This window comes from Ictalurus punctatus, chromosome 13, assembly GCF_001660625.3.
Source record: "Ictalurus punctatus breed USDA103 chromosome 13, Coco_2.0, whole genome shotgun sequence".
NCBI classification, from domain to species: Eukaryota; Metazoa; Chordata; class Actinopteri; order Siluriformes; family Ictaluridae; genus Ictalurus; species Ictalurus punctatus.
The window spans coordinates 27,202,499-27,229,205 of NC_030428.2; the positions used below are offsets into that span (position 1 = coordinate 27,202,499).

Sequence of the window (26,707 nt, forward strand, 5' to 3'; positions counted from 1 at the left end):
GCTCGACCCTTCCAGAACCCCGAAGTTGTAAAGTTCAGAGTTTTCGAAGTGCGTACACATGAATAACGGTTCAGACCACAAGAAGTGTCACTGTTCTCAGAAGTCCTTTTGGACATTTTCTATGTTTTATGGCTTGGTGTTTTTGAGCTCAGTCAGTAATTTTGGCTCGGTTTTGGGCCTAAATCAATGCAACGTGCGCTTTCTAGAGCGTCAACATACTTCAATCGTGAAGACTCATAAAAGTGGATCGTTACCAACATGTCAGGTCAGACTGTGCGTGTGTGCGTGTGTGCGTGTGTGTGTGTGTGTGTGTATTACCCGAGAGACCTCATAGTGTGTAAATTCTGGTGGAATGTTTCCTGACACCAACACCCAGTTTGTACAGATTGACATTAACGATTCAGACAGGACTAAAATCGCAGATGTACTCTGGTATTAATGAAGAATTATTCCATTTTCTCAGCATTTAAAACTAATCCTGTCCAAATGCACACACACACACACACACACACACACACACACACACACACACACACACACACACAGGGCTGGCTTACTATCCTTATGAGGACTCTCTGTCGACACCGTTATTAATGCAGCCGGTGTGAGTGTTGGTGCGTTTACACCTGTGATATTTCCGAGACGTGTGTGTATTAATAATACAGCAGGGTAATCGTTGAACCTACCGTGTGTGTGTGTGTGTGTGTGTGTGTGTGTGTGTGTTCTACAAATCGACCTACAGCTGATTACGGTTATGTAAGTTCATATTTTGTCTTGCTGAGAAGCAGACCTCACACCGATATCAATCCTGCCTTAGTCACTCATCGTCTCATGCTCTTACTTTCTCTCAAACGTTTCTCCTTATCTCCGTCTCGTCTAATCTGAGGAGCGGAGACGTAGACTCAACACGAGTCTCAAGTTACATGCCTTCACACCCGCCACGGTGCAGCGAGCAGGAGATAGGCGTCAAGGCCAGAGGAGGCGAGTGTCGGGGTCGGAGAGTTCATGTAGTGTCTCGCAGTGCAGGCTGTGTGAGAGCTGTGCTTAGTGACATTAGTTACTCTGCGGGTTACAGTAGCACTCACAGTGTGTGTGTGTGTGTGTGTGTGTGTGTGTGGGGCGGGGGGGGTGTAAATGGGGGAGAAAAAAATTGACCGCACCAATATGTTTCTCAATAATATACACTTATCTCAGAATATTGATTTAATATCTCATGTTTGACTCATCTCAAACTTGATCTATTATCTCAAATTTCGAACTCCTCTCAATTCTGACTCATTTTCTCAAGTTTGACTCACAGTCGTGCCCAAAAGTTTGCATACCCCTTGCAGAATCTGCTAAATCTTAACACTGACTACGTTTACACGGACAGCAGGAATGTAATTATCAACCTTACTCTGAATAAGACGTATAATATTCTGATGAAGGTGTTTACATGAGGCGCTTTTAGAATACTCCTTTCATGCTCCTGTGCTACGTGTTATAGAACGTAGATGGATTAACGTCACACGTCGTTACGTCCCCGCGTCACGCCGTCCGACGTCCCTCCGGAATTTCACGTATCGACGTACGGTCGGTCGTCGTTATGGGACCGTATACAGTTTTGGATGTTTCATTTTTACTTTTACGAACGCTTCGAGTGCGGTTAATTATTTGTCGTGCTGTACGTGCAAACAGACGACTGATTGAAGACGTGGGCCGCGTCCCAAACCGTGTACTTACCTACTGTATAGTAGCCGAGATACGTGTATTTCTCCTACTATATAGTAGGTAAGTACGCGGTTTGGGACGCAGCCGTGCTCTCTCGTTTGGCGTCAAACGGTCGAGCGCTGCCGTGTGTGTACGTGTCCTGTCGCACAATGCGGTGAAAACTCTCACACGGCGTTGATAGTGTGATTAAGGTGTGTACACGTCTGTAACGCACGTCCATAACGCGAGTAACACAGGAATACTCCACACGTCTTAATTCCATCCGTGTTTACTCCGAGTGTGACTTTAATCAGATTAAGGTCGTCAGTAATCTCTGTTTACATGCTGGTTTCTTAATCAGAGTATCGTCTCAATCGGGTCCGTATCGGATTAGCGTCGTCCGTGTAAACGCACCGACTGTTAACAAAATAAGACGGGTGATAAAAATCCCATGTTGTTGTTTATTTAGTTCTGTCCTGAATACGCTATAAGAGATTATAGCTGAGATTTACACAGTAAGAGATTCACATAAGATTCACAAGATTATAAGAGATTCACATAAGAGATTATAGCTGAATTTATACAAATCTAAGAAAGCGACACCATACATCAAGAGCCGGTGGGGGGGGGGGGCGTGTAAACTTTTGAACAGGATGATCTGTGTAAATTGTTAGTATTTTGTCTTCTGGGAGACATGTAACTATCTTATTTAGCGTCTGAAGGGCGGTACTAAATGGAAAAAAAAAAAAGCTATTTAAACAAATACCTCACTTGGGTTTTTTTTTTTTTTTTTTTTTACTTTTCTCAAAACATTGAAGTATTTGATTAACAGTCGCGATGTATATTCTTGCGCTTATTTTTAAAAGATAATGTCGAATTGTGTCACGCTTTTTTTTTTTTTTTTTTCCTTATCTAATTGTTTAAAGAAACATTTGTCAGGCACGAGATTAAAAAGCACGTGTTATTTTGTATTCCTCGCGTAGCCCGGTCCGCGTATGTTAAAAGCTTAAGAACTCAATATTTAAACACACACACACACACACACCTGCTTCTGAAAGTAAAGAAAAACACCTTTCTTTTCTCTTCTGCACTTTTATCCAGTGATATTAAATATGTTTAAGCAGCGAGTCCAACTGCATTGTGGGTAAATGGTTCAGGCTAGCGTTTATGGTCGTGAGCAGGTTGCGACACTCGGTGAGGACCAAGCAGCAGCAGAGCCTGGATTTAAACTCTGAACTTTTTCAAGGCTAACCTCTGAGCTTCCACTGCTTGTATACTATTCATACTTTATCATGTATATCAGGGAACGAGACAGAGGCTGAGGGAAGCCCGAGAGGACCTCGTGCACATGACCTCTCGTCTCACGTTCTCACAGAGAATTAAAATATCGCCGATTGAAGAAACTTATTTAGAGATGAATTTACCTGCAGGTCATTAATGGAGGTTGATCGAACACAGAAGGTTGATCTGAGCTTGCTGAAGTGAGTATATGGTAGACTGTAGTCTGCTACAGTGTGCGTGTGTGTGTGTGCGTGTGTGTGTTTCCTCTCTTGTTTTCCTCCACACCAGAACACGGTGTCTTGTTCACAAGCAGCTCATAACTGATAACGATGTTTGTACTTCGGCGTGAGCGAGATCCCGCTGCTCGGCTTCAGTTCGTCACGTTTTGTCCTAATAAAGACGTGATTCGCGTTTATCCCGGGTCTGAAACGGAAAGAGTCCGAAATCATCCTGAGATGCTTTACACAGCGCTATTCAAATGTTTAACAACATCATTATCATCAAGCACAGTAGTAATAATAATAATAATAATAATAATAATAATAAGTATGGCATTACACACCCACATCTCCGTCTTAAGATTCATCCAGAAGCCATGACAACGTTTGAGTGACCCTCTGACCTCTGGTTAAGATGCAGCGTTGAATACGGCGTTTCTGTGGCCCAATCACACCCGGGCTCGGGAACGTTAGCAGTTTGTTCAACGCCGAGCGTGTGAACACGACACAACGGGAAAAAATATTTCCACTCTGAGAGCTGGCAGGACACCTGCTCGATCCACATGGCCAGATTAGAGAGGTCAGTCTGGAATATTAAACAAACAAATGATGAGATTTGACTTTTTACTCCTGTTGTGATGAGAACAGGAGATTTCTTCAGCTTCAGGGACTTGCATCATTTCCTTTAAAGAGATCACATTCTCTCTCGCTCTCGCTCTGTCGCTCTCTTCCCTTCTCTCGCTGCATACCAGAGGATTTTCATACTGCAGGCACTCAGACGATTACAGCAGGAGGCTGAAATTTCAGACGTGAACAGTGTGGCTTTTTAACAGCCTCCACCGTCTCTCCGTCTGCGAGCTGCGTTAGCTCTTAGCGCTCTCGCTTCAGCACAGCGGACGCCTAGCACAAACGCTAATGCTCAGCCGTAACTCGGTGTGACCGTGAAGGGCTGCTTTTTTTTTTTTTTTTTTTTCTTCTACCGTCTGTAGATGATCATTCCGTCCCCCGGGTTCAAATAAAATCGAGATGTTCAAGGGCGAGTCAAATGCAAAGGTGATTTAAAAAAATAAATAAATAAATCATTCTGCACTGTTTATTGCTAACAGGTGTCTCAAAAGTGTCTTGTTTATTTATCTATCTATTTATTTATTTATTTATTTATTTCTACGTAATCTCCATGTTCTGTAATGCAAGTGTTCCAGCACTGAACACTTGCTGTCTGGATTCTTCTAGAAGAAAATCCGAATCTATGTCGCGATTTTAAGGTTTTCATTGGACTCGCATATGGCAAGATCCCGTCGAGTGTCCGCGAACGAGAAATAAACCGATCCGATGTTAATAAGTCATGTTCGCCGAGATCGCCGAGATTTAGATTAATGGTGGGCGTGGCTTAATTTTCATTTGAATTATGATGTGTTACATTCACTAGTATGATTAGTGTACTATTGTATTAGAAGGTAGACTAACTGGTTCTTGTTTGGGGGGGGGGGGGGGGTTGGGGGTTTGCAAACAAAGTACTACAAACTTTGGGCACTTTCATAGCAAATGGAACGACTTTTATATCTATTATAAAAATAATGAGAAATAATGCCAGCTCCACAATGCATAAAAGGACAAGATCTTCGGTTAATGCTCACAAATCAAACATTAGACTGGGGGAAAAGTCTGATCTCTGTGACTTTGACCGTGGTATAGTTGTTGGTACCAGAAGCGCTGGTTTTGAGTATTTCCGAATCTGCTGATCTGCTGGGAATTCCCCACACGACGGTCCGTGGGCGTCGGATCTGCAGTCTGAAGCAGCTTGTTGATGAGGGAGATCAGAGGAGAATCACCGGGCCGGTCTGAGATGACTGGAGGGCTACAGTAGCGCTGAAGTAAGCATTCTGTACAACCGCGGTGAGCAGAAAAGCATCTCGGAACGCACGACACACCAAGTGTTCCCGTTTCCATGAGTCTGCAACCCGGTGTGGTCTCCGTGCCGTCGTAGCCGAACGTCGTAGCAAGGCTCGGTGTTTTGTGGACGCCGAGCGTACGTATACACCCGCTATTTCACACTTACAGGCGAGCTGGAATCCAAAGAACTAGAGGAAACTCACATGGACGTGACGAGAACTCGTGAAACCCGATGAGTAACCTGGGTCGGAAATGGGAATCTGGGAGCTAGGAAGTGGCCACGCTGCCTGCTGCACCACCTGGCAGTTTTTTTCCCCCCAATTATTTATAAACCGATCTAAAACGGTATACAAATTCCATTCATTTTTACAATTTCATCAATATCATCGAAATCGTTCCTGTTTAAAGCTTTTTAAGGTTAACCGAATACACCATATGCAGGCCACTGTATGGGGGAGGGGTGGAGATTAGAATAAAAATAAAATGAACAGACAAACCTGCTGGGAATGTCATTGAAAACAAGGAGCGGGAGAATTCCAGGGCACATGCCAGGGATTTTCTTTTAAACGATGCCTTAACGGGATATTAAATAGTTGGAATCTTGCTCGGTGTTTATCTTCCACGCGCGGTAGATTTCAGGACGTCCTGTGTGATCCGCGTCGCTGTGTAACGCTACGAGGGGAGTGCGAGCGTGTGTGTGTGTGTGTGTGTGTGTGAGTCCGTGCGGTTCGGGGATCGGTCATGGGGGAACGTTCTGAACCCCGGTGCTGTGTGGATCACGCCGGAGACGCGATGTTGACTCTCTCTGCTTTTACAGGTCACCAGAACACATTAGGTTTGCGTTTTGAAATTTCCACGAAGGCGCGCGTTAATACGGCGGACGTCATTATGAATACCATCGTGCTTGAGGAAGAATGAAATGCTTCAGATGGAAGACAGATGTGTAAAAGCAATCTGTGTTTTTTTTTTTTTTTTTTTTTTTTTTTTTCTTTCTTAAAAGGAAATTTTAGGAGCTGAAACTGACCCCTTGTGTAAAATGGCTTCTTGGGGAGTCTAGGATTTAAGCGTTGCCATCCGCCACCTGTTATGCGTAAATGAATCATAATGGCTTCGTGCATCCATCATTATTTAGTGGACAGAAATATCGATGGGACGTCCATTTGAGCCAACAGCAGCGAGTGATTTTTCCTCGATTTAAAAAGCGCACTATTTATAGAGTGCCGTTAGGTCTTAACGAGAACGATTCGTTTGAAATGAAACGAGATGGCCAGGACTGGTCCGATCACTCTTATTGTCTTTTTTTTTTTTTTTTTTTTTTTTTGCTTCATCTGAAATTCAGAATCGTTTTTCCGTTAATAGGAATTCCCATTTTTTGGGGTTTTTTTTTTTTTTTTTTTTTTTGGCCTTAAACAGAGAACAGAAGAAATGCGGATTTTATGAGCTGTGATGAGAATTGGGAAGAAAGAAAACAGAAAAGAAAGCCATAACATAATGTCCTGCAGTAATAGCGGATCGTTCTAGTTTCCTGCGGGGTTCTTTCGTTTCTCCGGCCCTCGTCCTGCTCTCGGTTGTGCGCTGTAAGACGTTTAAAAATATATATTTTTTTAACTTGACCGAGAATGTTACGTGTTTTACGACATGAAAAGAAATACTTTTTTTTTTTTTTTAAATTCCAAGGTCAGTCGACATTAAGCAGAGACTGGAGGCAGAAATATGTTAAATAAAAACAGTAATGTCTGACAAGGCCTTTGAGACTCATACGTGCCAGTCACTTATTGAATACCGGAGTCCAATTTCACTCTGACATAAAAAGAGAAAACACGTTAAACGTCTCTTCTGGTAGATCGCGGCTCTTCGGCGACGGCCAGCGCGCCGAGCGGCCGAGCGCACGAGCTCGGGCCGGAGCGGGTGCGCTCTCCTGAGTCTCCCGAGTCTCGGAGCGACGCACAAACCTTCCACAAGCCGTGAAGGAGGAGGTACGAGATCGAGATTGGCCGTTATTACTGTAGAGGCTCTCTGCTTTTCCTCTGATGATGAATTTCCACAGCAGGAACCGTTTCAGGAATCCAGGAACGTTGTCAGGAACTTCAGGTGTACTGCAGGAACCTTCACTTTGAAAATCACCGGGTTACCTTGTTGATCAAGATACCTAGACACTTGGTATAAACGCCTTTTTCCTGAATATATGAATACTCCCAGCTCCATAGGGTAAAATGAGGTAACCATCTCACAACCTCCAGAGAACTCCTGCTTGGTCTCGGGTACCATGACGTGATGGGAAACAGGCACAGGTACTCGACCAGGGTACACAGAGGTCTGGATTTAGTTTGAGTAAGTGTACCATGTCTTACTGCGCTGTCCTGTGAAAAGACGATGAGGCTAGATGAGACTCGCACTAGATTACCACAGACACAAAGAGTTTCCATTTGGCTCAGGAGGAGATTACTAATTAGAAGGCTGTGATTATAAAGTTGTTTACGTCTAATCACTCCAAGGTTTCTCCACGGCCCAACTGCACCAAGCTCGAGTGGAGCTGGCACCGGATCCGGCTCGTGATGTGCCAGAGATTTAGCGTTACCTGTGTACAATCTGAAAGGGATTTAAGTGATAACACATCAGGGAAATGCTTTCAACATGACTCTCTGCCCCCCCCTCTCTCTCTCTCTCTCTCTCTCTCTCTCTCTCTCTGTCTGTCTTTCTCTCATGTTTTCAGACGCGAGTGTGTACAGATATCTGGCTTAGTCACGAGCTACTCTCGGTAGCATTAGGCCGCTGTTTGAAGTCTGCACGTACCGATGGCTGTGATATGGCCTTTTTCCCGCACCAATAACATCGACCTGTCTACAATGCTAATCTAACTCGACAGATCCTCATCGGAGATGGCTAGAGAGGGCATTAGTGAGAGCGCCCACGCACACATACTTGCATGATAGTCAGGATTAACGGTATTATCTTAGACCGACACGTTTCCCTACATCCTGTTTACTCCAAACGCACGTCTAACGCTCAAGAGATGGTTAACGTGACAACTCGGCAGCACAAAATTTAAATTGGACTACTGTGACGACATTAAGATGAGACGGAAGTCGTGTCAGTCACGGTCCAACTTCCCAATATTGGGGCCATGAAGTCAAAAGCAGTTCCGGTTTGTACTTTAAGAAGAATTAGTGCCGTCACTAGACGTACGGATTTATATTTTCATTTAGAAACGCGTCGGATTGAGGAATTTTATTCAGGCGTTCTACAAATCCAACGACTAGGTGTTTCGCGTAAACGTTTATTGACCGAGTTCAGCAACCGCCCTTAGACTTACATTATAAGCGTGTCTGTGTTGTCATTTCCTGCCTGTTGGAAATGCATGCAGTCCTGGCGCGCTGTGTGTGTGTGTGTGTGTGTGTGTGGTGCTGATTAGTGTGTTTACTGTCGCTGATAAACACGGAGATGAGAGGATGTTTAAAGAGCTCGAATCCTCTTATTATTCTCCAATCTTTCCACATTAACTTCTACTCAGGCTGTGACCGCACTGGCAGAACCTGGGATCGGCGTGTTTCTGAAATGGATGTCATTGCGTGTCATCTGGAGGAATCCCGACATGCTGAAGCTATGAGAAGTCCGTGTCTGTTCTTGATATTCTCGGCTATTTCTAACGGTTAGAGAGTTATTGTGGTGGTGTTGCCACCCCACAGCTCCAGGGTCAGTCCTGAGCTTGGGTTACTGTGTGGAGCTTTGCATAGAGATGTCCCAGTGTGGGTTTCCACCCAGCTCCCAAAAACATGGTGGTAGGTGGCTTGGCTACTCTAAAATTCCTTTAGGTGAGAACGAGGATGGTAACGTGTGTGTGTGTGTGTGTGTGTGTGTGTGTGTGTGCAATGCACTGGCGTCCCATCCAGGCTGTATTTCTCCCTCGCTGCCAGTCCCCCCGGGACAGGCTCAAGATCCACTACGGCCCTGACTCGCCGAAGATGCTTACTGAAAACCGTTCGACGACACGTTGATGCTCTCAACAGCTAGATTTAACATTTCACAGGTGACCCAGGATCCATCATCTTCAGTTCATCCTCATGCATTAATCTGCTTCTTTATCGTTAAACCCGTCTTACATATCGTTTTCATAATTTAGGTATCGTTAGGTAACGATAACGAGTCTTTATTAATCACGTATACATTACAGCAGAGTGAAATTGTTTTCTTCGTATACCCTTGCATGTCAGGAGGCTGGGGTCAGAGCGCAGGGTCGGCCGTGATACAGCGCCCCCTGGAGCAGAGAGGGTTAAGGGCCTTGCTCAAGGGCCCAACAGTGGCAGCTTGGCAGCGCTGGGGCTCGAACCTTCTGATCATTTTTTATTTATGAACAGTCACACATTTGCAATTCTAATAGCCAGCCACTGTGAAAATATCTTTAATATCGTTAGATTTATCTACTATATCCTATTATACGATTACAATAAACCAAATATACCATGATTAAACCTATTTTTAGACATTTCCCACTCATTTCAAGCTTAAGATTTATTTTAAATATTTAGTAAATAATTCGTTTAAAGCGCACCTATTATGGATTTGAAACGGGCCTAATTTTATTTTAAAGGGCACGTACGATAGATTTACACGCATCCGAGGGCAAAAAAAAAACACTTCAACGTGCTCATAATTTAAACTGCGGCATTACATTTTCTCCCCCCAGTGTCACAAACGACTCGTTAAACGGTCCGTTCTAAACGATTCGTCCGAAACTCCTCCTTTCAGAGAGCACACTCTGCTCTGATTGGTCAGACGTCCCAGTCTGTTGTGATCGGTCTACCGCTGTCAGCGAGAGGCGGGGCTTTTTGTTACAAACCTACGCAGGTCAGAACAGGAGGTGAAGTCTGGAATCGCTAACGAGTCGATTCAGCCGTTCAGAATCGGTTCCTTCTTGCGGGAGTCGATTACGCCGTTTGTCGTGCGCTTTGATTTTTTGAAACTTTGCAGACTTTTTACATTCACAAAACGCTACATGAGAGATAATATCTGAAAAAGCATAATAGATGCACTTTAAAAAAAAAAAAAATTATCTGCAATTATCTACCAACAGAATAAGAAGATTTACAGCTCGAAATGAGTAAAAGCACCTTAATAGATTGCCCTTGCTCTTATTGTGCAGCTCAGAGTTCTGGTACTTTCAGTATGGCTTCTAGGAACAAGCCTTTTGTTATGATCTACCTGGAATGTCACTTCAGAAAAGCTGTATGAGTCTGGGACTAACAAGTGACCTCTAAATTATTCCAAGCCTTTCCCCCCCGATTAAGCAACACGGCTCCTTTAGCCAAAAGGTCTCGGAAACACACGTATTGATAGACTTACACGAGATGATTAATAGGACTGTGGATTCCTTGCCTTCCTGAATTCGTAAATATTAGGCAAATTAACGTTGAAGTACGTCCCGACAGCCGTAATATATATAGTGCGCGTACTGTGTGTATGTTTGGTGAATGAGGGCTGCAATTCTTCCTTAAATAAATCTAAAAACAAATCTCAACTCCCATAAGCCCTCTCATGTTCTTTCTTCTGAAAGCTACTGAGAGACTTATAGATCAATATTCGCACCAGGGCAAATCTGCAATTTCCTCTGCTCCTTTCTTTTCTCATTTTCTCACAATACTGCCACTGTTTGCTTGCGCTCGGTGCTTTCCAGCAAGCGGCAGAGCCCAGAACATGTCACCGCCGTCGACACAGTGCGAGGCACGAGAGATGAATGTGTCGAGAGCGGGCCTCTGCAGGATTAAACCAGGACAAGGCTGCACAATTTAGTGCTATAGAAACCAGACAGCGTTGAATTTTTGACCGGTAGTGAGAGATCGCCTACATTTTTTTTATGTGAATATCTCCGTCAGATATCCACTGGGTATCGTTCTGAGGTCGGTCGGTCGGTCGTGTTGTTGTCCGAGCGTGGGCCGAACTGTCCCGAGACCGAGGTCACCGAGGACCCGTCTCCGTGCGCTGCGAGTCATTACTGATAAGCCTGAGCGTCATTACCGTGACTGCCGTCTTTACTCTTGTAATAAAGCCAACAGAACGAGAAGGAGACTGAAAGAACACAAAGGAATGAGGGGAGGGAAGGGTAGAAAGAACAAGAGACCGATTCGTTCGGGAAAGGACTACAGACGGATTAAAAGGAAGCAAAAGAGTCGAAGAGAGACGCAGTTGAAAAAGAAGTGGTGGGATGAGTGAGGGGGGGAAAAAATGGAAAACGAGGCCGTAGACAGACGAGGGGAAGAAAAAAAAAAAAAAGAACGAGTTATTGAGGGGGGAAAAAAGGCCAGAAGTCGGCCCTGGCGAAAATGAGAAAGGCAGAACGAAAGGTGGGGTTAACCGGACGAGAGGGCAGATGAGAAAAAAAGGTGCGAGTTGATCGTGGGTGGAGCAGGTTGGCACGCCGACCTGGCAGCGGCGAAGTGATGGGAAAAGCCAACATCTTAACTTCATTCACAGACGCTCCCTGGCATCATTAAAGAACACAGAGCGTTGGGTTTTTGTTTTTTTAAAAACACTCGCACCAGGCGGCGAATAAAAAAACGAGTGTCTGTCTGATGAAGGTATCTTCCACATTTTTCCTCCTTTATTTGAACGGTGAAGGATGGGAACATTTTTTTTGTTTTGTTTTAATGTAAGAATAGTGTGTGACCTTGAGCTCCTGGAATGCGGTGTAGAGAGGAAGAGAGGAACCTGGTAGTAGTTTCAGAGACTCCGAGATATTGGCGATAACTGGAATTCCCACTTTGTCTGAAGATTCTCTGCGTCTGATTTTCATCTGTTTAAAGTTCCATTTCACATTTAAAAAAAAAAAAAAAAAGTGCATAATGGCATGGTAACATTACGTTATCAGGTTGTACTCGTGCGCGATCGTAAGCGTGTGGCCGTGTTAAACGTAGCGGTGACGAATGGTGTACTAATTGTTAAAACATTAGTTGAACATGAATATGTTTATTTTCTACCAATAAGTAACTTGTAATTAAGTTTATAGCTAAAGACATATCTGAATGTAATTATTAAGTTTATACATATTCGTTTCTTAGTCATTACTAATGTAACAATTTAGTAACTAGTAATTCGTTAGTAAGTAATATGAATAGTACACAGTGACTGATTGTTTAGTATTAATCCCAACAAATTACTCATTATTTTGTAACCACTATAAAGGTGAATTTATTCATGGGTGTGTGTGTGTGTATATATATATATATATATATATATATATATATATATATATATATATATATATATATATATATATATATATATTTTTACATATGTATATATACATATAATATATACATACACAAATATTATATATATTTACATATGTATATATACATATATACATACACAAATATTATATATATTTACATATGTATATATATATATTTACATATATTTACATATGTGTATATATACATACACAAATATTATAGTATATATATTTACATATGTATATATACATATATATTATACATACACAAATATTATATTATATATATAAAAAAATATATAATATATATATAATATAATATTTGTGTATGTATAATATTTGTGTATGTATATTATATATAATATATATTTACATATGTATATATACATAATATATTATACATACACAAATATTATATTATATATATAATATTTGTTATTTTTATATATATATTTTTATATATAAAAAAATATATATATATATATATATATATATATATATATATATATATATATACATACATACACACACACACACACACACACACACACACACACAGTACATAACATTACCATGGCACTACCTCCTTACTACTAATCTGTAAAGTTCTACCTTAGATGACATCGTTTGTTCTACTTTGGCTCTGTTTTATCTTCTTAATAAGTAGTCAGGTTTGGACCCTTCACGTCAGACAGTATTGTCCTGGACAGGACCGAGGTATGTCTCAATTTTTCGATGCTTAAACTTAAAGACTTTCTGGCTAAGACTCCACATCCTGTCTAGATTCCATCTGTCGCTTCTCCTCTCGGATTCACTGGAGAGGAATGAAAGGCTGGATGTGTGGGTGTGAGTGCATTTCCAGTGTTGATGCCATGTCATCTCAGCCTTCACGGTTGTACAAGCGTGAGGGTCGGAACAGGCATGTGGCTGCAGGAGCGTCTCCGTCAGATCAGGGATGGAGCTCTGGGGTTGTTACCTCGTACGTACTCGCGCGCTCCTTGAAGTTCCGATGAGCCGCGTGATGCTAGTCCGTGCGTCGTGCTTTTACTCTGTATCCGGTTTGAAATCAAAACACGGATTGTCGCGTACAAAGCGAGCGTGCAAACCCTGGATTCTCAGCCCTTTCTCGTTATCCGTTTCCCAGTTCTTAAGAGGAAAATAATATAAAAAATGCAGCATTTTAAAACGTGTTTGATCCACACGTGCAAAGCCCACCAGCATGGGGAGATATGAGGTTTTGAACAGGGAAGACGTGAGGAAAACAGCTAAAAGACATCAGAAAGACAGACGCTCGGCCATGAGCATCCGCAGGTTTTGCCAAGATAATGATAATGAGTCTGTATTAATCACGTATACATTACAGCACAGTGAAATTGTTTTCTTTACCCCAGCATATCCCAGCATGTCAGGGAGTTGGGGTCAGAGCCATGATACAGCGCCCCCTGGAGCAGAGAGTGTTAAGGGCCCAACAGTGGTAGCTTGGCAGTGCTGGGGCTCGAACCCCGTCCTTCCGATCAGTAACCCAGAGCCTTAACCGCCAAACCACCACTGCCCCTAGTGGTGACAAGATAACAACATTGTGGGCTCAACAAATTTACCACATTCATCAATCTGGACACTTCTAGGAGGCGGTCATCCACTTGACCTTTGGGTCAAAACAGACAAACTGTCAAAATATACACCTATGGCCTAATATTAATAAAAGCATCATATCGAGAGTCTAGATTGTCCACTCAAATAGAAAACGTGTTCTTTATTTAAAAACAGATATGGATTGGATGGATGGCGCACGGATCGATTCTGAATATCTGTCATGAACCTAATATCTTGTTAAAAAAACAAAACAAAAACACTTGGGTGTTTTCAAAAGAAGACTCGTGTTTCGACAGTCTATCTGTTGGCAGTGAAGCTCTGGAATCTGTTTTTTTTTTATGGGTTTAGAAGAGTGAAAGACCGTATGAGTAAGGCACGGGTCCATTTTCCATGTTTGAGTAATGACTGACTCACGACTTACTCTGAAGCTTCAGCGTCGCTTCATCACGCCGTTGATCCGGGGGTCACCGTGAGCTTTACAAACAGCTACAAGAATTCACGTGGTTCGAAAAAAAACACTTATTGTCATATGTTTGGATTTAACAGTGTTAACCCCAGTGTTGTTGGGGGGTTTTTTTTGGTACTTTTGTAGAGTAAATCTAATCATTTCATTCCAGTCAAGATTCTCATCCCATCGTCGTGGGCTCAGGTCACATGTGCTGATGAATATATATATATTCCTTTTTCTTCTTCTAAGGTTTCGAATGTTTGTCGTGTGCGTAGTCTGTGTCAGTATTACTAAGCTGAACGAGTGTGGATGTTCATGTAGGTGGTTAATTCAGAGCACATTGTTATGTTGGTGTTGGTTGCTATCGGTGATGAGGGGTCACAGATGTACATTACTGTCCCTCTAGTATTAAAATTCGTTTCTGTTTTTTTTTTTTTTTTTTTCTTTCTTTCTGTTCCCCTCTTCATCTCTCTCTCTCTCCCATGGCGATAGTGTAAGTGCGCAGGAGCGTTTTGGACCTGCTTCGTCGAAAAAAACCACGATCCGTCTCTCCTCTCCTCGCGCTCGGCAGGTTTACAGAGCAGCTTCCAAATCCCCCGGCGTCCGTATAACACGGTCCGAGCGTTGACACACACTCGCAGCCAGTAGCAAAGAACACACGCTGCAGAAAAGAAGAAAGACGGAACCAGCACAATAGTAAAAGACAGAGTGCGGTGATTTATGATGGGTTTATAATTTCGTTGGCAGGGCTGCTGTTTTGAAGAATCCGACTTTTAGATGTTTTAGGCAACAGGGTTTGGAAATTGCGCCGAGGACCTGCATTAAATATTTCAGGCGCTTTTTTTTTCTCTCCCTGCTGGGAGCGCGAACGTGTAGAAACGAGTGTGCGTCGATGGGAACATGCCCCTTTATGGCCACGAGTGTGCTGATGGGGACACGCCCCTTTAAGACCACATTCAACAACAACAAAAAAACGGTGAAAAAATAACTGGTTAAATGTATACGTCGATTATAAAATGATTTAATAAATCGAGTGCGTTTTATAAATGTAATTATATCTGCAAATGGCGCACTGGACCGTTATACGAGCTCTAGTCTGCACATTGTTTAACCAGAGATTGTTGGTTGTTTATTGTGATTGGTTGGACTGTTGATCAAACTACTACTTAAAGTAATTATCCGTAGTTCTCAGTGTCATTATTTCCCATTTACATGTATGAGAGAGCATACTGTAGGTTTACACGTGCCAAAACTACTCACCAAGAAGGCAGAGAACATTAGAGAACGTAATGCTTTAGGAAGGACATCTCTGCCTGAACATTACGACGACTTTACGTTAGGCGTGTCCGACTGAATTCGGCTGACGGTTTAAAAGTGTCCGTGTTAATAAAGGACTTGCACACTGCGGGTGTTAATGATTGAAAATACCCAAGTACAGGCTCGTTTTCCGGCCGGTGCAGAGTGGCGTGTCGGCGCGTCTTTTTATTTAAAGTATACGCGATCACGGTTAACGCTCGGGTTAATCGTTTCTGCCTTGACGAAAGCAACCTTTTGTTTTATGAATGGCCAAAAAAACTTGGCGTTCATTGTAAGTGTAAGAAGATATATCTGCTTCGTTACGATTCCGGCCGCGGAGAATCGGTGAAGAAAAATCATAACGATCTTATCATTTCCTAAAAGTCCTATTACCACCAGGTGCTGGAATACCCTGGACTGCAGAATATTATTATTATTATTATTATTATTATTATTATTATTATTATTACTGTATTTTGTTATTTATTGCTGAAAAATGACATTTCCTTTGTGAATACAGAAAAATTGCACTCGTTCAGACGGCTGCTTGGAGAGCGTGATCACGGAGAGTATTTTCAGGGCTGTAAATGGCCTGTGAAACTGTGAAGCGAATGATTTGGTTTCTGACACAGAACAGGTTTTGGATGTCCAGTTCCTCTGAGGTGCAGTGAAAGAGAAACAACTGAATTTATTTTGGCCGTGTGGTACAAGAGCTGCAAATCTCCATTCGCGAGAGCCGACATGGGTTCGATTTACGAGGGGATGCGTTCGGCTTTAAAGATTGATTGCTTTATTTATGTATTTATTAAAAGACAAGAAATCTCCGTGTGAAATCGGACACCCCCCCCCCCCCCCCCCTTAGCCATTAGTTTTGGATATATAACTCTTAAAATGTCTATTATCCAAAAAATTAATAACGACGCAAAATCTCAGATCTGTTGGCTGAACTTACACTTTTGTTGTTGTTGAGTAGTAACTTTTTGCTATGTTTTTTTTTTTTTTTTATGTTTAGTCTATATTTTTAAAATAATTTTAGCTTTCCTCTCTTTGAAAGGGGTCAAATTTGCTTTTCTGGAGCAATTTGATGACATTTGTGCAACTACAGGCAATTGATCATGGAGAAATGACCGAGCAGAGTCTTAATTAACTTATAAATAATTATTTACATGAGAATTCTGCCATGGAATTTGTTGTCGTTACAAAAACTTGTAAAAAAAAAAAAATATATATATTAATATTTTTGTTGCTGTACTAACTCTTATAACAGGGTTTTAGCATTTAGCACCTATTCTTAGGTCCTGACTGGAGTGTACTAGCTTGAGAATATGGCATTGACGGACACTTCACCCTTCTGGAAGGTTCTCTGGATGGAGGCGTCTGCCAGATGCTGTAAACCAGTCCGTACAGGATTTCTTGGAGTTTCATTTTTTTTTTTTTTGCAGAGTTGTGCTTTTTGTGTGGAAAACTACTCGAATCGGCGAAATTGCAATTACATGGAATTGTTTCGCGCGGTCTTGCACAGCGACGTTTGTCGGTAAACGAGACCTTTCCGCTGTACACGTGTTCGACGCACGTGAATCGAAGGAGGCGTTGGCCGAACGCACGTCGCGATGACGTCACGGCCCGAATCTGCGGTCGTTTCGAAAAAAATCGCAAGCTCCTCTAGAGTTTGCCGGATTTCGCTTTCGTTTCTGCGATCTCAAAATCCAGGAGGAAGTGGAACATGCCGTATTTCTGTAGTAGCATATTGAATCTGTCGGACTCGGTAGCGAGAGAACATTCTCGTGTGTAAACGCGCCGTCCTCGGAGACTCGGTCTGTAGCTTTCGTTACCATTCATCTCTGGTTTCCGTTGGTGTTCGTGTATAAACATCCATCCACAAGGCGGCTGTAGTCTTCCGCTTCCACGATACGTCGTCGGGATGGAGTTTTCAGTTGCTATTCAGTGTAGTGTTGATTTAGAGAATGACCGCTTTCTTACCATGTAGCCCAGTCTCTTTCGATTCAAACACGGAGGGTGTGCGTTTGTTGAAAATGGGTTTGTATGCTGATGAAAATTTAAAGCATTAGACCAAAGAAATGTTTATACTCGCGCTGACGTTTTCGATAATCATGAGTCCCGTGTTTATTTTCAGTTGAGAGCTTAATTTGTCTTCAGGGCCTTTATACATGTTGATCTAGCGTGGTGTTTAATGAGTGCTTTGAATGGAGATGAGCTGAGGTTGCTGGAGAGAGCATATACTAGACTGTGGTCTCTTGTGTTTCTCTCTCCCTCTCTCTCTCCCTGTCCCTCTCTGTCGCTGTCTCTCTCTCCCTGTCCCTCTCTGTCGCTCTCTCTCTCATTCTGTCCCTCTCTCTTTCTGTCTCTCTCTGTCGCTGTCTCTCTCTCTCCTTCTCCCTGTCCCTCTCTCTCCTTCTCCCTGTCCCTCTCTCTCTCCCTGTCTCTCTGTCTCTCTCTCCCTGTCCCTCTCTCCCTGTCCCTCTCTCTTTCCCTCACACTCTGTCTCTCTCTCTCCTTCTCCCTGTCCCTCCCTGTCTCTCTGTCTTTCCCTCACTCTGTCTCTCTCTCTCCTTCTCCCTGTCCCTCTCTCTCTCCCTGTCTCTCTCTCTTTCCCTCACTCTCTGTCTCTCTCTCTCCCTGTCCGTCCCTCTCTCTCTCCCTGTCCCTCTCTCCCTGTCCCTCTCTCTTTCCCTCACACTCTGTATCTCTCTCTCCTTCTCCCTGTCCGTCTCTCTCCCTGTCCCTCTCTCTTTCCCTCACACTCTGTCTCTCTCTCTCCTTCTCCCTGTCCCTCTCTCTCTCTCCCTGTCTCTCTGTCTCTCTCTCTTTCCCTCACTCTCTGTCTCTCTCTCTCCCTGTCTGTCCCTCTCTCTCTCCCTGTCCCTCTCTCTTTCCCTCACACTCTGTCTCTCTCTCTCTCCCTGTCCGTCCCTCTCTGTCGCTCTCTCTCCTTGTCTCTCCCTCTTTCTGTTTCTCTCTCTCTCTCGCGCTGTTCTTCTCCAAACCAGAACACAGTGTCTTTGTTCAGAAGCAGCTCATAACTGATGATAATGTTTGCACTGCTCTTCGGTGTAGTATGAACAAGTTTTATTTAGCAACCTTTTATATCAGAATGGCTGATGATGATAGTTAGCAATCCTTGGGCTCAGGGCTTTTGAACTGGAACGACAGAGCGAGCAGGAGAAGATGGATAAGACGGTGTGAAGAAGAGAAATAAAGATTTCCATCCAAACAGAAGGAAATCTCAACAAGGATTTCAGAGGAATGTACTTGACTAAAAAACAAAACAAAAAACAGCAGAAAACAAATATTTGCCACATTTTCAAGATATTTGGTGGAAATATTTCGGGAGGATAGTTAAGAGGTGTTTGGGCTATAACATCATTTCCCAGTGCTGTAAAACCACTTCTAAGGCACTGGGAACAACAGGATATTTGGTAATCAGCCTCATACTGACCCGAGGCAGTCTTGGCCTGGTATCGGTGTGTGCGCAGACACGGGCTCCGCACATGTGCCGTCTTTTTGGAGGAGAAACCGGGAGGAGAACGAGATTAGCTGCGGCGCAGGCCAGGTTTTGGGGATGATTAGGTGCTGTTTGGCTCTTGCAGAGTCTGGCCAGGTTTCGAATGCTCCATACTGCAATCCTGATCCAAGAGAGGAGAGAAGGGATGAATGTGAAGGTGAGAGCTGAGGTCTCCCAAGAGGACACTTTCCGATTTTTTTTTTCATCAGACTTTTTAGTCTTGGGATGCGAGATATCTTGTGTTGGAACAGCGGTGAATAACGCCACAGCCGCACATCCTTTCAGTGTTTGGTCCTCTACAGAGCAAGCTATGGAAAAGTATACAGCTTTAACACCTTGTACTGGTCAGTCTCAGTGGGTGGGGTCAGTCTCAGTGGGTGGGGTCGGCTGACGTCATTGGTCCATGTAGAGGAAGATGAATGCTCACCAAATGAAGGTCCATATGGTGTGTCTGAGATGATGAGCTTCTCAGGATTAAAGTTTGAACAATTACCTTTTATTCCCCCTCTTTACATCGACACCTTCCATCTTTTCCTCCCTCCCTCTCTCACACTCCAAATGAATTTTATGATGCTATCCATCACCATTAACCTGAGGTGAACTGCACTTAACACTTAGCTTTGTTCTGATGTTGTGTTTGCAGAGGCTGTGGATCATGGATCAAGTAAATGTGACAAGTAAGTAGTATGTTTCGCTTATTGCACTGCAGTACACGTACTACAGGTGTCCAACTCGACGCCCGACTAACCAAAAATAATATAAAGCAAGCGTTTTTAAATTAGAGCACTGTTAGCACAATTTAAGCCCTGACACCCGACATCAGTCGTTCATTTTCTCCAAAATCGCCCGTGGTTATGATGAACAAACCGCCCACCTGTGCTCGTGTTTAAAATGATAGAATTACTGCCTAGAACCTGAAATCCACTGAAAGCAAAATTCCCATAGATACAAGTGTATCCACGCATGTAATAACCTGATTTTAAGAACCATTTAAGAACTATTTGGCTCTAAACCGGTGTCTTGTTCATGTACTTTCCGTTGTAGTCTTCGACATTTTGTAGTGTTACAACCTGGAACTGAAATGCACTTTGATTGGGTTGTTACCATTAGAGTTGCACAATGTGTCTAACTTGTGAAGGTGCAGATACTTTTCGTGTTCTGACACAAAGGCTAAACATCTAGTTCCTCATGTTTTTGCTTCTTGAAAACATTGCACAAGGTCTGTCAGATGGATGGAGACCACTGGTGAAAAGCATTCGTTCCCGGTAAAGGATGCTTAGGACCACTGTCCTGTTGAAGTGAAACTCCGCCCAGTCTCGAGTAGAGTCGTACGACTTTTCTTTTAAGATTGCCCGTTATATGGAATCATTCAAATCCATGTTGCTCTCAAGCCTGAACGGTTTCCCAGTCCCTGCTGATGAAAAGCATTCCCCACAACACAATACTACCACCACCATGCTTCACTGTAGCGATGGTAATCTCAGGATGATGAGCAATTTTGGGGTTCCGTCAGAATGTTCAGTTTTGGTCTCATTGGACCAGAGAACCTTTTTCTATATGCTTGCTGAACCTTCAATAGGATTTCATATGGGTGTTCCTTAATACTGGCTTTCTTTTTGCCACTCTTCCATAAAGCCCAGCATTGTGGAGTGTTTAAGAGCTTCTCGCATCTGAGCCGTGGTTCTCTCCAGCTCTTTCGGAGGTCCCTTTGGTCTCTTGATCGCCCCTCTCTTGAATAATCCTGTCTTTACGTGTCCTTTTTAATGAAGGATTAAGTGTCACTCTGCAGGATGTTCAAAGTTTGGATTTTTCCTTAAATAATCAAACCCTCGTTGATACTTTCTTCCCGGGTTCTTCCAGGAGTAGGTGTATCTAGACTCCATTCAAGCAATTATGTTAAGTCTGATGGCAAATTGGTTGCACCAGAACCAATTTTGGGGTTTCAGAGAAATGGGGGTGGATACCTATGCTAGCATGTTATGTGCTATTTTGTGTAGAATGATGACACATAATTCCAGTTCCAGGTTGTAACACCTACAAAAGGTTCAAGGGGGTGAATACTTTTTCAAGGTACTGGACCGACTGCCCATGAATTTAAGTCATTAACAGCAGGGGTCTGTAATCGTATCCGCAGAGTGCTGGTGTGGCTGCAGGCGATTATCCCAACCAAGGTAGAGTTGCACACTTGATAGTTGATTGGAGAGCAAGATTAACTGATGTGGAATCAGGTGTGGCTCCTGCTTGCTTGGAATAAAAGGGATGAGACTGACGAGCCCCTGATTAATAGCATCACTAATAGCTATCTAGAAAATGGAGCCGACATTACCGGAATAGACCCAGCTGGCATTAAAGGCATTTACAAAATTAAATTACGCCTACGAATCGTTACTTTGCGAAGCCACACGAAGAGTAGAGACTAACTTTAGCACCCATATACTACATCGTAGCTGGTGTTTCACTCACTGTCTCATAGCTGTGCGTGTATGTAAACGTGTGTGTCTGCAGCAGCGTCACGCCGAAGGAAAAGGGACGCGGAAAAGACGAGACGTACTGGCGAGAGATCAATGCAGCCATGGCGCTGACCAACCTGGCCAAGCCTAAAGACGGTGCTCCCGCAGGCACCACCAGCTGCATCATCCAGAAATCCTCTCATATAGCCGAAATCAAGACTGTCAAAGTACCCATCATGCACAAGTACTAGCAACACCCTCATCTGGAAAACAACCCAACGTGACTCTCTTTTACTTTTGGAATCTGCATATTTGTTTGTGTTTATATTTTGTTGTACTTATGAATATGAAGTAGGTTTTTTTTGTTCTTCTGTACTTTAAGCCGAGTTGTTAAAGTGCCCTGAAATGCAGCACTTTGTTGTTGTTTTGAGGTTTGTGCCTTATTTGATGCACAAGCGCTTTTCATACTAAGTGTTGATGATGATGATGACAGTATTGCAGAATGAGACACTTTTGCATTAACTTATTTTGATATGCTTTTTTTTTTTTTTTATACTCTGAAATTTCTATTCTTTCATGCCAAAGTGCCTTCATGTAAAGTAAAAAAAAAAAAAAGTGGAAGTGCACATCTTTTACATGACATTCAGTTCCCTGGTGCAGTTCCTGGAGTTTTTGCAAAGATTCTACATTTTTGCTTGACATTATTTATACAGTGCCCAATGTTCAGAATGATCATTATATATATATATATATGTTTACACCATTTTAATGATAGGATCCCGGTCAGTGATTTGTCACTGTCAATACGATCGGATACAGCGTGTTCCTTTTATAACGTCAACATTACTTCGCGACCTTGCAGTTTGAACTAACCCGAAGGCTTTTTTTTTTTTTTTTTAAAGAATTCAATCTGTCGAGCAATGTCACAGAGGAGCTAGTGATTATTTTCTACCCAGAGCATAAGCAAGCTTTCATAAAAGCACACACTGAAAATGTTTGCGCTTTCTAAAGCCTGGACTTGCTTTTAACTATGTCTTTGCAAGATGGCTGCTGCACGCATCCTGCATTTGGAGCACTGCTTATGCGCGTCCTCAGCAATACGAATATAAAATATTGTACAGCTATATCACATGACACTGTGTCCACAACTGGCTAAATAAACTAGCGTTTGCGTCCCAAATGGCAGACTCGTATACTGTTCTAGACGGTTATCGAGTACTGACACTAACCAGTTCGTCTATTACGGTTAGTTTGAATTTTTTTTAAAAAGCTCGTTGTAGCCTTCAAACCTGCCCGGTGGTTCGTCTGGCATACCAGTCTTCCAGATTTTACACGTTAGGAAATAGTTTCGTATTTAAGGTCGGCGTTTTTAAAAATTGAACTCGTGGCAACAATCCCGACGGTGGAGGAGGAAAGACTTGAAGAGCTCGGCAGCGTTTGACGTTCGCCGCGCGTTTTACAGTTCGACTTGGTTCTAGTGGATGTAATGGTCGTTGCTTGTAATCTCTCTGCTTTACGTAAAGATACGCAGTTGAGGATGCGAGTTTCTGTACACACGTGTCGAGTATAAACCAGGCCTAAGTGTTAAGTTTGCTAAACTTGTAGGTAGTAAGTCAGGGTTGCGTTGCATGCGCTCGTGAAGTGCGAGATCGGACTCGGCTGGCTAGTTCTGCCCTACCTTAGCAAAAGCAGTATCTTGTGTTTTTCGTATTTCGTCAAGATTTAGTGTTTTACTTTTCATAGTATGTTATTGTTATAGAAATAACTGCCATGAAGTAACTCTATATCTAATGACCTAGCTAGTGCACAGCTGGCTGGACATCATCAAGTATACGTTCGACGGTTTTCTTCTGCTTTAGTAGGGCACAACAATTTGATTAGCCGGATATGCTTAAAAAATTTTGACTCAGCATTTACTACTAAGTGCCTAATAATAATAATAATGTGTGTAAATAATAACATGGTAACCTTCTTTGGCATGTAAAGTCCTGTTCCAATAGCTAGCAATAACTGAGCATGTAGTTTTGCTTATGCACTACAAATAACTCATTTAGTACAGTAGTCCATGATTGCTAATGCAAGCTAATGCTAAACAACACTGTGCCATTCTACATTTGGCTGTATATGCATTTCCTATTGAAGAGCCAACCAGGCTCTCAGACATTCCAGGATGCAGATCAAAAGCACCGTAAGTGCCTCTAAGAAAAGACATACCGCCTTAGACTTGTCTGCTTACCGTGAAGAACCAACCTACAAAACACATGGTGTTCAATTGCTGTGATATGACTCGGTAAGACAAATGTTCATGCACACAAACATAAGGCTGTAATTATAACATGTGGCTGCAATTATAATGCTGGTTTGTCTCTTTAACACATCATTTATCCATCATCTGCCAACACCAGGGAAAGTTCTGTCAGCATCAACTGTTTAATGTAGTGGTGATTTTAATGCAATGTGAGCCTGATTCCAGCAGACACACACGGTATTGTTTAACAATCACATGTGCCGACCGTGCCAGTTTTTATTACTCCTGCTGACACTGTGTCCTCCCGTTCTAGCAGCTATCTGACAAACAGAGATGAAAACTGCCTTGTGGTAAATGCTAAAATAGTCGGTGGTTTAAACGAGTGAGGTGGGGACGACACATGATTTTTCAACAAGTGAGTCTCGACTCACTTCGACATTCGATCCTGGGTCAAGTCCTGAGTGAAGGCGAATTGGAACTATAGGTCTTTTACCAGTTAAAGACGGACAGTTCACAAGCCCAAAGTACAGCTAGTCTCAGGTCATGAGTAAAGATGGAAATCTCAAGTCATATCCTGATTAAAGACAGACGAACACCGAGTCACTTCCTCAGTGAAGGCGTACTATTCCAAAGTCAAGTCCTGAGTAAAGACAGACAAAGTCCCAAGTCTGAAGTACAAGTCTCAAGTCCCGAGTAAAGATGGAAGTCTCGAGTCATATGCTGATTAAAGACAGGAAAGCAAGTTTCAACAAGTCTCAAATCAAATCCAGAGCAAAAATGTACTAGCGCCAAGCCAAGACGAGAGTAAAGACAGACAAGTCTCAAGCCAAGTCCTCATGTCCTGAGTAAAGACGGAATTATCAAGTCATCCTAATTAAAGACGGATAAGCACCAAGTTACTTCCCAAGTAAAGACAGATAATTCTCATGTCAAAATCCCAAGTAAACATGGACAAGTCTCAAGTCAAGACAGACAGATCTCAAATTCCAAGTAAAGACAGACGAGTCTTGAGTCACGCCCCAAGTCAGGTCCCAAGTACAGACATGACGAGCCTTAAGTCAAGTGCAGAGTAAAGTCACGTCCCAAATAATCAGAGTCACGTCTGAAGTCCATGTCAAGACGGACAAGTCTGAGGTTCCAAGTCAAGACGGACAAGTCTGAAGTCATGTCCCAAGTCACTTCCCATGTCAAGACAGACAAATCCCAAGTCGATACCCAAGTCCATACCTATAAAATGTGCCACAATGCAGAAATCAAACCCTCTGAAGCTGAAATTTCCAGAGTTTCAAGGTTTGGCCAGATTTCTTTTATCAAACAGTGAGGGTCGTGACCGAAAGGGACGTTTACCTTGTTATTAGTATTATATTGTAATAAATGTATTGTCTTCTCACATGTTCCTGCTTAGAAGCAGAAATCTTGGCCCACATTATAGAAAACCTGCAGCTGGTGGGAATTAAGGCTCAAATTGATGTTTACAAGATGGAAGAAACAGACATCTATGTTTTCTGAAAAGAAACACCACTTCAGTGTTATTTCAGTTTCCGACTGAATGAAAGTATAAACTTTTTGTGTGTGTTTGTGCTGTGACTTATCTGCTACAGCAAAGACGTTGTTTACTAAGATCATGTAGTACTGCCTTGAATGGGAATAATCTCCGTATATATTTATGCAAAGTATGCAAACAGTACAGATGCAGGGCCACTTTATGAAAGACAGCAGCATAAGATGAAGGTCGTATGTATATCGGAAAGGTGTACATGTATATCCTATGGTACTGTTGCATGTATTTTAAAAAAAAAAATATTTTTTTTAATTCGTGCCTTCTGGCCTTATGTTTGACGGACCTCACCAGTCTCGTGGTGAGAAAGGCCAAAGAGATGTGTTTGTAAAAGCTGCATGCACTTCATCACACGTCCCGTGATCAAATTTGTTCAAACTGTTGTTTCACAGCCTGGAACTCTACAGAAACTCATAATCCAGTCAAACACACGCATGCCTTCTTTTGTAAAATGAAACATTCCAGTCCATTCACTGATGCTGCTGGTAAGAGTGTCTCACCTCTGAGTCAGAAGACTATTTGAAAGCCGACATCCTCCTTTCTTATTCTGTCGGGAATGCCGAGATGCTTTGAACGCAATGAACTTTACGGACCGAGGTGAAAGGAAGATGTTTGCAAGCGAAGACATCCGTCATCCAGAATGGATCGTTTTTAAAACTGAACCTTTTATTCGCCAGTTGTTGGGTTTTTTTTTTTTTTTTTTGTACTGTAATTTGTTTCGGGTTTGGTTTAATTATTCCCCTGGACGATATTCGCTTTCAAAAGATGATGACGGACAAAAGGCAATTGTTGTGTTCACACTTCAGAACATCTTTAAATTATTATGAACTGAAAAGAAGAAGAAAAAAAAAAACAGGAACTGGTGATGATAGCCTAATTTTTCTTAACTCGTTAAGTTATATGTTTTTTTTTTTCTTTTGTTTCTTCAGAGACTGGATGTTTATCCAATGACCAAATGCATAATATCTCATTTATTCTCTGGTTTTCTATTGCTTTCCTCCACCCCCACCCCCCACCCCCACCCCCCCCCCCCACCCAGGAACTATGTTTACTTTCACAGATCAATGAATAAACATGAAGATGTGACATTTGTTGATTTTTAAGACTACATACTACTTATAATATTACTACTACTAATAATAATAATAATCTTCACGAATGAATTACTCCAACTGAAATGAATAGAAATTTGAAAAACAAGACTGAAGACTCAATACATGTTTTCATTCTGGATTTTAAATCTCCTACAGGGCTTCAGAGCATTCCTAACCAGCTATTTCAGAAT

At 42.4% G+C, this 26,707-nt stretch overlaps 1 protein-coding gene and 1 long non-coding RNA gene across 7 annotated transcripts in view; one reads left to right on the forward strand and one right to left on the reverse strand.

Moving 5' to 3' along the window:
• Positions 1-22,511, forward strand: part of mkxa (mohawk homeobox a) — a 38,788-nt gene extending 16,277 nt beyond the window's left edge. For 3 of the 4 annotated variants that reach the window (XM_053685147.1, XM_053685146.1, XM_047159297.2), the window contains 2 exons: positions 19,810-19,843; positions 21,672-22,511. In XM_053685147.1, coding sequence (XP_053541122.1) covers positions 19,810-19,843; positions 21,672-21,867 — 230 coding nt within the window. In that variant the 3' untranslated portion in view covers positions 21,868-22,511. The remainder of the gene's footprint in view (positions 1-19,809; positions 19,844-21,671) is intronic. The other variant, XM_053685148.1, reaches the window with a different exon arrangement.
• The window catches only part of LOC108274366 (uncharacterized), a 43,575-nt gene continuing 18,023 nt past the window's right edge, over positions 1,156-26,707 (reverse strand). Inside the window, exons 3-4 of one of the 3 annotated variants that reach the window (XR_006983494.2) lie at positions 3,533-3,774; positions 1,156-3,393 (exon numbers count right to left, since the gene is read on the reverse strand). This is a non-coding gene — a long non-coding RNA (uncharacterized LOC108274366). Of the gene's footprint in view, positions 3,394-3,532; positions 3,775-12,845; positions 15,009-19,100; positions 19,288-26,707 lie in introns of those variants that run through there. The other 2 variants (XR_008397713.1, XR_008397712.1) reach the window with 2 other exon arrangements.